The sequence below is a fragment of the Lytechinus variegatus genome, chromosome 2, assembly GCF_018143015.1.
Source record: "Lytechinus variegatus isolate NC3 chromosome 2, Lvar_3.0, whole genome shotgun sequence".
NCBI lineage: Eukaryota > Metazoa > Echinodermata > Echinoidea > Temnopleuroida > Toxopneustidae > Lytechinus > Lytechinus variegatus.
The window spans coordinates 74,105,580-74,117,714 of record NC_054741.1 but is presented as its reverse complement, the minus strand read 5'-3'; the positions used below and the strand labels follow the sequence as shown (position 1 = coordinate 74,117,714).

The window sequence follows — 12,135 nt, the reverse complement described above, 5'->3', positions numbered from 1 at the left end:
GAAGGATCTGCCACACCCCCTCTTCTCAGTGCAATTATAAAACTCATCAAAAAAGGGAAACAAATGGCAATTCACCCCATATTTTTCAAAAGAGACATGGTGAATTGCAAAGAACCACTGAACTGGATTCAATAAAAAGTATAATCTGCATGGTCAGATGTATGGCCCTCGTTCATAAAGTATCATGATTTCATGATTCCTTGTAACAAATTAAGAACAGTATCATATACAATAAAGTTGATTGACAATATATACTGCAATTTCTGTTTATAATACTGTTCTATGTAATTTCATATCATTGCATTATATTCAAATGTAATTCCAATGATGTCGGCAAAAATCAAGAACAATTTAACATGCATAAAGCATTGTGTCATCAATACTGGCATTTCATCATCTCTTTTGATATTATGATCTAAACCGACTCCTGACATTTCGACATTACAATAAATTTGCACTTGACTATTTTCTAATGCATACAGTGGCATAACTTCTGGGAAAAAATCCAGACAAATTTATGGATCCACTTCCCAACATAACGTGACTGCTACCTAGTCAGAAAGTGCTGCCAATTTGCAGTTCATCGCTCTATCTCCTTCTCATTACCTTGAACGCTATGCAACACGCAAACCTTTTAATCCATGGCTACTACCATCAACATAATTACGTCGTCAATGTCAGAACGATAGCTCGTGTCCATCAGATAATTACAACTGATGACTGTATGGAAAAAATAACCCTGCCCTATGCTTCTCTGTAAAGTATTTTAATCAATTGATGGTATCATTTCAATTAATAAGTCCCCCAAATGCCTTTTGTTTTGAAAAAGAACTGCCTTTCCTAAATGAAAACGAGGTAGGGGTATACACAGAGCCCTACTTCTTTTAAATGGAGGTTAAATGATTCAGCCATTATGTGACAGCATTTAGCATTTACTAAACCTTTGCAATTCTGGATGAAGACAGGTTATTAGACTTTTCATAATATCATTTTACAACCATTTGTCTACAGGGATTGTCTTCTTTAACGGGTAGCATTTTCAGTTTCCATCGACTACTTTTACAGTTTTTTTTTTGAGAATTACCAGAGGAAATTTGTCTGCAAAAAAAACACTGGAATAAAAGAGATTTTTCTCATGCTCCATCTTAATTCAAAAATAACTCAGTATGTTGTTATTAACAAGTAACAATGACTTTTTTGCCATATGTCACTCAATCTCCCCCTCCCCCCTCATACTCTCTGTCTCTGTCTCATGTATCATTTTTCTCTTTCCTCTGTCACCTTTCAGCATCCTGTCCAGTCAACCATAGTTTGGATTCTCACTATGCAACATTTGCCCACTTTCCTTTCCCTGCCCCCTACTCTCTATACATGCATGATAACACTCTAGTCTTATTGATCATAAAGTGACAAATCGTGGCATGGCATGATGTCATGTGACTTTGTTTGCACAGTCTGTCCCCCTTTCCCTATTTCTTATCCCCTCACCCCCCATCATTCTTTTTTTTTCTTTTTCTCTCAATGCAAGGTCCATTGTCATAATTAATGCCTCACACATGTACATCAGCATAGCAAAAAAAATGCAAGCAAGGTTATCTCCCACGCAAACCAAAGCAAACTATTGAAGCAATATCATCAACATACAACAGCTTTTAATGAGTTCAGACTCAGACACAGCCAGACAGACAGACACCATGCATAGAAAATAATGTCAACAAATTTCTCTTTAAATAAATTTTCATATTTCATGGTCATTTTACCAGAGTATCAGTACCAGACAGCATATCTATTAAAATATGGTCCTATTGCATTTTAATACCACTCATTTGTATTAAATAAAAGTACATGTAAACCTTGTTTCTCATATCAAATTTCAATAAAAACATGAAGAGATTTAGGCAAAGGTTTATGTGATTATCTGATTTATTTTGTGTTTTATGTCACATTTCATACTTGAATTTGCCCCTAATAATTTAGCCCCCTACTAAAAGTCAATGAAAATTTACCTAAATGTTATAAGTCACTAATGTTTATTACATTTAACTGACAAATGTTGAGGGAAACGGTTTAGAAATCATTCAAGAATGAAAATTTCAGTCACTTCAGATGTGTGTTTGTTTTTCTATTTTAGGTGAATATTGTAAATAAAATATCATACATCTTCTCTCTCTAACCCTTCATATCAGTAGGGACTGCTCTTTTGAATAGTGATTATTGGAATAGTACACAACAGGAAGCAGAGGGCAGTTGCCATGGCAATGCCTTTATAATAGGGCGAATATCCTTCTAATACAATGCACAGCATCTTCTGCGCTCCAATATCAATATGCCTTTGAAATCTTGAGCAGAAAGATTGTCCACGTACATTGGTTCCTTGTTTATTGCTTTTCGCAAGACTTGCGTTACTTCGTTTTTCAAATATGTGATTATATGGGTCTTTTTCAGAAAAACATCACAAGTTATTGTCTTAAACATGCTTTGGCCTGTAGCCTTGCAATCTTGATTTTGGGGACATCATTTTCTAAGTACTGTAGTAACATGGATGGCCATTGCACTACATACATGTACACTGTACATGAATGTAGGCCTACTAGTACTTGGTTGCCAATGATACTTCAGTTTGAGAATCATTTTAAACTTTAAAATTCACATTCATATTTTGACATATCTTGCATTGTTTCTGTTTGTTTGAAAAATATGTAACACATATGGGTGGCTATTTCACAACATACATGTATGTGATTGGTGGCCAGAGATGCTTTACCTAAAAAACACAAGGTTTCCAACACCCATAACATTGACATCTGTTGCACAAGTCAGGGAAGTCTGTATTTGTGCTTGGTGGCCAGTGATGCTTTGGTTTGAAAATATGAATACATTTATTAATTTCCATCTTATAAAATCTGCATTTACATTTGGATCTTGGAGTTGCTAAATACTGAAAATTGATTAAGTTGGCAGATTTTTCATTTGTGTTCACTCTTGTGAGGGCTTGGGGCTGGGGACCACACCGGGGGGGGGGGGCACTCGACCAAAAAAGTGGTGGGGTGTGCCGCGGGCAAGGCAAAAAACAGGGGCCTTGGAGTGGGCTTACTGTAAAAAGGAGGGTCCTCGGAACGGGCTTCGGAACTACAATTTTGTGAAAACGGGGGTCCTTGGAACGGATCTCAAGTGTGTGAGTGCGTATATGCATCCCTATGGAATGGGCAATTGTGCATGGTGCAGCTACCGCGGCCTCCACCGGATGCGCTCGCGCTGAAGGCGATGGTCGAAAAGCGCTCTACGTCCGCTTTTCACCAAAATTACAGGTCCTTGTAGCAGATCAATGCGACCGGAATGGCGTAACGAAAAATATGTGAAGCTTTGGAGCGGATTTCTTTCTTCTTTTTTTCTCGATAAGAAGAAAATGCTATGCCATAGAGCGGCTTTCTTTGTTCGTTTTTCTTAATAAGACAAAAATGCAATGCCTTGGAACAGAAATTTGAGTGTAAAAATGGGGGTCCCCTCCGCGGCACATACCCACTATGCATTATATACTGAGTGCCCCCCCCCCCCCCGGGTACCACAAGATGGTTGAATCATGATTTTCATGAATTTTGATCACTTCTTGAGGATAACCAATATAGGTTTAGAATTATATGCCTGCATACATACATACATACATGTACATACATACATACATACATACTGATGCTGCACATGTACACCTACATGAACTTGACTTCGTAAGTCTAAACCAGTATTTTGCTAAATTTCATTTTCATTCAGGATATTACCCCTAACTTGCGATGTCATGCACATTCAAGACAAATTTCCACAATAAAATTTCATTTTCATTCAGAATATCACCCCTAACTTGCGATGTCATGCACATTCAAGACAAATTTCCACTATAACTAATAACATTTTTTAACTGGACTTTTCTTCTCTCTCTTCATCTCCCTTCTGTTTTCCCAACTCATCCCTCTGAACACCATCCCTCATCTCCTCTCTTTCTCTCTCTCATTTTTCTCCACTTATTCTTTTTCTTCCTTGTAACAATCCCCCTTCAATGTCCACACTTTTATAACGTACCCAGGAGTCACTTATTTGACATCTTTTTTCCATTGAATAAAACAAGTCCAGCATCTACCGTTGTTGCCATGGACACATAATAATCATCCCTGGGGATTAACAGTGTCTGTAGACCATGATTTTATTAGATACTTTAAACAAGTTACGACAGAATGGGTGAAAAAACAACGCACTTTGGCATTGGATTACAAGTTTTCATTATCTCTGTATAGAACATTCAAACTATTCATATCTATTTCTAAATCTCAATCTCTACAAGAATATTTTCATTTTTGTTTAAATTATCAAGTAAATGTGATTCTACATGTGTTTCAAATAACATCTTAAGTTACATCTTTTGCAAGGGTTGCACTTTTGCAATTACATTATTATTACCCCAGTCATCAAATTCAATAAGTAATACCTGCCCCATTGACGAGTGGATACCATGCGCGACCATGGGGTCTCGAAAAGCACCCTAAACACGAATTTTCCATATTCTGAAAATGCACACCTTAACAAGTATTGCCATGTAAAACCCTACCCTTACCAAGTATTGGAAACAAAACGATACTTTTGGCAAGTATTCCCTGAAATGAACCCCTAAACAAGTACAACGATAATTTATTGTTATGTCACCGGTCCGATGGTCATCGGTTTTACCTTTACACATCATACTGTCTCACCTTCCACAGCTCGCGCAAATCGGACTCTAAATACTTAGTGTTGGGGCAAAACGGACATCCTTTATAAAACATTTTAATTTTGTGTTATCCTCCCCGCGAATGTGACCCTAATATTTTTGTGTTTTTGACACCCTTATCACGTCACGTACATAAAGTGCCCTATCTTGAAAAAGACATCCTTTTTACGTGATTTTTGGTCGTGCATGATATCCACTCGTCAATATAACTGCCCCCTCCCCCCCCCCGGGATACCTGCACACATTGTATGCACATCCTCCACTCCCTGGCAAAGTGTGGATTAATACCTGCCCTTGCCAAAGGATGCTAGGTCGGGGTAAGATGCAAACACACAGATTACAATGCAAGAGTCAGAAACACTACAGCACTACTCTTCCATAATATCATCCTATTATTACTTTATTTTCTTCGTTATTTCTTGATTTATTTAAAAAAACAAAAGCAATCAAGTTCATCTGCTTCATTGTTATCTTTATATTTTTCAATTGATATATACATTTTTACATATTTTAAAATGGAAACTATTAATAACCTGGGGAGCGTTTCATCAATATTTTCATCCGACAAGTTGTCAGATCTGACATCTTTCCATGATTTTGATTGGCTGAGAGGCACTGTTCCTATGGCAATTGTCAGATAAAATGGGACTTGTCGGATAAAACGTCCGACAAGTCCTTTCATGAAACGCCCCCCAGATTCCAGAAAATTGCTCCTGGTAATATAAACTTTTAAAAATTCATGAAACTTTCAGTTTGGTGCAAAGCATGGCAGAAACCATCAATCTCTCCTAATGATTAGGATAGCTCAGGATATTCACTTTCACAGTAATGGAGAAAGACACATACGGTAGGATGTATTAAGCAAATATACCCTAGCAAATAATGGATGTGAGAACAGCATGACTTGGCAAAAGGAAAAATACCATGCTGACCAATATCTATTCAGAATCAGCAATATAGCCGAAAATCAAGAGATTTGGCAGATTCCCAATATCAAAAGATTTTCCCTTTAATTGTCCTTATCATGGTTTATTTGGTTTTTCATGAAATATAAATATTCATTAAAAGAGAACCACAAATATTTTACCAACAAGGAGAATCGTAAGAAAGCGTATGTAATGGGGAAAAGGTTTAATAATTATTTCTCACATGGATTTTATCATGAAAATTCTGAATTCTAGGAATGCATTACTCCACAGGTTAAGTCCTTCTATCAACATTTTGTTTCTAAGATTTCTTTCTGATATAAATTTTGGGCATCAATTCACAAAGATAATTGTGTGAAATTCTAATAATTATCTTTTAAGAAAAAAAAGATAATAAAAGTCAAGGAAGCAAAGTTTTAATTATGTTATTATTTATTGAAGCTTACCTACATGTACGTCCACTCATATTTCTAACTTCTTTGGCTTAAATGACTACAAAATATGAACGCGCATAGCATTTACTGTTAAAAAAAGCCACTCTTACAAACCAATGATATTTCTGTTTGATGAAACATATATCAAGCAGTGCGTATAGCAGAGAATTCCACATAAATGACTGCAAAGAAAGTGACAGTTGATATGTCATTATTTAAATCATTTCACTTGAAAGTCACCAGAAAACTAGTGGAATATTACATGATTGTTGATAAAATAGGAGGTGAACAATGCATATTTTCATAAAAGTCAGACCAATTTGAGTCTAATTTCAATCATTTTCAGGCCAATTATCTCTTCAATCATCTCTTCAGAGCTGAATAATCAAAAATATCATTCAAAACTCTGCAATAATTATCATAATATACCAAGAATACAGAAGTGGGTCTGTACCAAATGCATGATCCAGTGGAAACACGCCTTTTGCATTAAATACAATGATTGACAGATGATTTTGCACATGCTGCATCCACCAATATTGACAAGGAGCCCTTTCACACTAACAGATTGAAACTAAAAACAACTGCATTGAAACAGTGCTGATCATAACAGGCAGAGAATGCGAATCACAAACGCTTGAAAATGAAAGACCCTGGCACCATGCCAACTGCGCACTTGACGGTGTGGGCTATATCAGTGGAAACACGCTTTGAATCAACTTTGGCCAGTCAACATTGAGTGTTGGCCCATGGTCTGAAGTGTGTTCCCATACAGCAGCTCAACGCTACTGATACCATCGATCAAATGGCTGTCTGCATGTCGTCTACCATTTGGACGCATTTAAGAATATATACTTGCCGTTTCTTTTGTTTTTTGCATTGCACCATCTCTATGCAACAAAGAATTCATGTTTACTTTTATATATTTTATGGTCTAATATAATGTACCATTTCATTGGACACTTGATTTTTTTTAATTCAAAAGTAAATTATTGATCTGTCTACAGTGAAAGTTTGTGATACAAATTTCTGTGCAGTGGTGACAAAATCTGAACACCTCAATCAGTGACTTTGCTCCACCCCCATCCCTCCATAAGTAGATATCAACACAGAGAATTAAAAAGAAACATGCTGCTAATTCAATGATTATCGAGCAAAAGGGAAGAAATATAAAGATGGCAACTTACATGTTTATGCTTTTCAATCAAACCTAATAGAATGCCATGGACATTATTGGGAAAGTAACATCTCATTATGTGAAGAAGATCAAATCAATTTGTTTTTTACACAAATTTTCTTGAGGAATTGCTATTTGGCCACTTAGGCCAAATTAAACTTATTAATCCTAAAAAAATCTTTGCCTCAAAACAGAAACTTTCCAGATAACCCAACAACCAATTTTACTGTTGGGTACATATGTGGGCAAATTTCAGTTACATGTACATGCATGTATGTCTCTCACAAAACCAGCAGTTCTTGTTTAAAAAATATTAATGACACGGCACATTTACAGACTTCAAGTTCCTTATCTATTAGTCTGAGCCAATAATATCTTACAACTTAATTTCAGGATTCATAATTAGCAAACATACTTTGGACTTTAGCAGTGTTTACGACATTAAGGTGAAGGTGCCTAACTGCCTGTTTGAAAAGATATGAGCCAGTGATAATGATTAGTACTTTATCACAAAAACATGTTATTTTGACAAATCACCAAACATATTAGCAGTATTCAATGTGGGCATGGTGTCACAATGGGAAAATGTACAAAACCTTGTTTTGTTTGATATGGCTTACATGTACATGTATCTGTGTTATCATGACTATTATATTAAAATAGAGTTCAATACATGTAATTCTAAACCTTGTACATGCCTGAAAAACAAAAATAGCAGGGAACAAAGGATAACACTTTTTGATATCAAGTAAAAGGTATTGTACTCCTTGACACTAAACATAGTTGTGCATATTTTAATTTTCAAGTTATAAATGATATTTTTCAGATATATACTGGGGGCAGAGGGATCAAATGACAGCTTTTAAGCTGAATCCAAGGCCTCTTTTTAAAGTGGTATACATGTATGCAACAGGGGTCTAACTAGACTACTATCATTTCAGTGAAAAGTACAAATACTTTTATAAAAAAACAGAATTAATACAATGACAGTACCATAATGTAGCTGAACTCTGCACGAGATAAATTTTTTGAAATGCATGACACAGCTTAAGGCAAGAGGGCGAATAGGACATAATGAAATTAAACAAACCATACTCCTATTTGTTTATACTGGTCACTGAAGACTTGACTCTTTAATCCACCATTCAAAACAGATTTTCTCACCCTCCATGGACACACTTGACATGAACCCCTGAAACATGCCTCCAGTGAAAATGATGTAATCCAATCTATAATTGCATGCATGGTATCACCAGCATGACCCATTTGGCCTGCAGGGGAATCATATTATGTTTCAGGGATGTAAAATATATTGAATCATCATCAAACACAACCAAATTCAATCATCATATTTCATACAGCCACATGCAATTTCTGTCAGACATTTTGGAGCTCAGTCATAATCAAGTTTGAAAATTGCATACAGCACTGCACATTCTGCTTTTCTAGTTTATTCTGATCAAAATGAACTCCACCCCCACCACCCCCACATATGTAATGAGATATTTTTTGGGGGAAAGGGACAGGTTTAATCTTGGTTCATGTACATGTATGTGAAATCTAAAAAGAAAAAATAGACATTGACAAATTATAAGGTGACTGATATTTTTCGCTTAAAAATGACTTTTCAGAGTGATTTTTTTGTTTTTGTTGTTGCTGATTAACTGAATACCACCCCCCCCCTACTTCCCTAAGCCCAATATAGTATTTTTAGATAGTTCTCACTTTTCATCTGCTTTAACAAAAGAAGTCAGGAAATCTTTAAGAATTTGACAGATTTGACATTGCCATGTACAGTACATGCACGCTTCTCACACCAGAATTTATAATTACTCTTTTTTTTTACAAAGATCTCCAAATATTGATGGATGAATAAACTCACATATTATGTCAAGAATCCTCTGTCAATGACAAAAAAGTAGCAGATGAAATTAATTAATTGGATGGATGAATGGTTGACTGATCAGGTGTTAAAATCAACTTGACTCTCTGATAAACTTCCTGATTAGAGTTACAGGCATAATAAGTACATATGGGAAATTATATCAACAGCTGTACATATGGTTTGATCTTATCTTTATTTCATTCAAAATCTGACAGCATGCAGACGATTATAAATGCTTTCCATTTTTTCATGATTTTCCTCATATGGCATAAACAGATATGGGGGTAGAGTTCTCGAGAGATTAAAGTCACATGGATATTCAGCAAAATTTAAGGAGACAATTCAAAAGTATTAGAGTACAGAAATGACACATTGTCAAATAATACAAACATAGAGAATACTTGTATAAAAACCTTTAAAATCAAGTCACTATATTTTCTTTTTTTCTGATTGTTCCTAAAATCATTGGAGACCTTATGGGGTGGGGGGTCAATTATTTAATTAATCTAACTAAAACAAATTAAACAAAGAGGGGTACTATTGTTATACTGTACATGTAATACTGGTACTAAACATTTTTTTTTACACAGAACCTTACACGAGAATCTGGTTATCTTTTTAACCTGTGCGTATTCAGTTTCTCTCATTCCTCTCAAAATACCAGTCTTTTCACATCTTCATAAGATCACTATGAGCATTTGTATACTGTACATTGGATGACTGTAAACACAACCTGTTGCTCTCTGTCTCTCTCTCTCTCTCTGTATAAAATCACTCACTACTATCCAAGTTTTCATTCAACCGTCTTGATATATAATGTTATTTGTACATCTGATTTGTTTTCCCTCTCTCTTTCTCTCTCGATCCCTCTCCATCTTCCTTCTCTAAGCTATCCCATTCTGTGTCTGTGTGCGCCTTGATTGTGCCTTTCATATACTTTCTCCATATTAATCTTTTAACAGTAACCACTCACAAAACCAAACATCTATAAATACCGTGCTTTCCTGATTGCTTCATTTATCTACTGCTTGCGATTCATCATTTCTGAATCTGTGCACTCAATAACAACATTCTGTACTTAATTCTCTACCTCTTCCTTTGCAGTCATCCTGAAATTGAAGTGAATAAATGACACCCACATCACTAAAGTACAAGTGGGATACAAACTGGCCTCCTGATTACCAGAATCAAGAGACACTGTGGAGAGGTAACTGTTGTAGCGTGAAATAGCCCCAGCGCTGTAAGCGTAGAGTCAAGGTTAATAAATCACACTCCCAGTATCCCCCTTGGAAAAACCTTTCTTCCTACCTTCTCATCCTTTTCTCTATCCCATTTTCACATCTTCATGAAGTGCTATTTTTCTCCTTCACTCTACCTCTCATTTTCCCTTTTGAATCCTGATTTCTATATATCCTTCATGCATTCTCTATTCCTAACTATTATCACCCCCTCGATCCCCCTTCCCTCTCTCTCTTTCTTCTTTTTGTTCTCTGCTTTTCATACAATACACACACTTTCTGTATTCCACTCTCTCACATGTCAAACAGAAGACAGTTAATGTAACATGACATAACAAGCAAGAATACCCATCTTACTGTCATGATTGCATGATTCAGTAAATAAAGAACCAAAATAGATTCTACTGACAATTACAGCTCTCAGCAAAAAACAAAGTTCACATTTCCAGTGGTATGCATACAGCACACATTCTATGATTGATTTTTTTTTTAAAACCTGTTTAACATGTATATTTCTCAGATTTTCCTCATTTCAATAAATCCAAAGATCTTGATGTTGGAATGAACTTCTCATCAACATCCTATCTACTGATGTAAATACAACAATCTCAGGAAGGGAAGAGAAGATGTCAATACTCGATCTACGAGAAAGCCTCATCTTATTACCTTTACATGACTGAGCCTCAAGGAATGGGGATGGGGGAGGATTTACGAGGAAAAGGCGGTGACTACAAAGAGAGATGGAGAGGCATAGACTTTGAGGAGAAAGGAGCAATGATTACACATAGTGTTGTTTTCAGTCAGATCTTGTTGATGTTATCATTTGCATTTTGATATCTGTATTTGAAAGGTGGCAATTTGGGGAAACTGCAGGTAATAATTGAGAATTTAAAAAAGTAAAAGGCTGAGAAAACTATTTGACTTTAATAAAGAAGGTTGACTTAGGAACGTTTGATATACATTCTATAAAAAATACAACCAGAGATGCCTTTGAACCTAAAGTGACCTTTGAACTTTAGAATATAACCTACCTCATGAAGCTGATTGGCTAGTTTCAAGTTCTGATCTTTCTGTTCCAGAAGCTCTCCAATGATGCCCTGCTTGTTGCTATTGGCAACCTTGAGAGCCTCACTCTGATTGGCTAACTCCTTCCGCAGAGACTCCACCTCCATGCGGAGATCGTACGACATGTTCTCCTTCTCGGTGTGGGCAGTCTCCAGCTTCATACGGAGCTCATGCCTCTCCTGCTCCAGGGCCTGGAGAATTTAGAATAAAATGCTTTGCTCTTAATATCAACAATCACATAAATATAAAAAAATATTTTAATCAATCTCTCTATCATAATAATTGAGTTATAACTATTGATTGATTTCACTCTCCTTTTCCTAAATGTCTTTCTGCCCCTTTCTCCCCTCTTTCTCTCCACCCCTCCCCTCTTTGTTTCTTAACTTTCACTCTCTCTATCTACATATAGATATGGCTCCTTGCCTTCCTTGTCTGTCTCATTTTACTTTCCTTATTCCTCCATATCTTTTCTCTTATCTTGCCTCTTCCTCTTCCTCCTCTCTCCTACATGTTCTATGCAATATTCTACCTCAAAATCCCAACAATCAATACCCAACCCATTGGCCATTACAAGAAATATTCATAATTCAACAAGTATTAAAAGCATCTGTCCTGGAACGTCCACGTCCTCGCATTCTCATTCACTTGCTCTCA

General features: G+C 36.1%; 1 protein-coding gene across 4 annotated transcripts in view; it reads right to left on the bottom strand.

Moving 5' to 3' along the window:
• LOC121408989 overlaps positions 1-12,135 on the bottom strand; it is a 37,907-nt gene that overhangs the window by 13,612 nt on the left and 12,160 nt on the right. For all 4 annotated transcript variants that reach the window (XM_041600749.1, XM_041600750.1, XM_041600752.1 and 1 more), the window contains exon 4: positions 11,448-11,672. In XM_041600749.1, the coding sequence (XP_041456683.1) occupies positions 11,448-11,672 (225 nt within the window). The remainder of the gene's footprint in view (positions 1-11,447; positions 11,673-12,135) is intronic.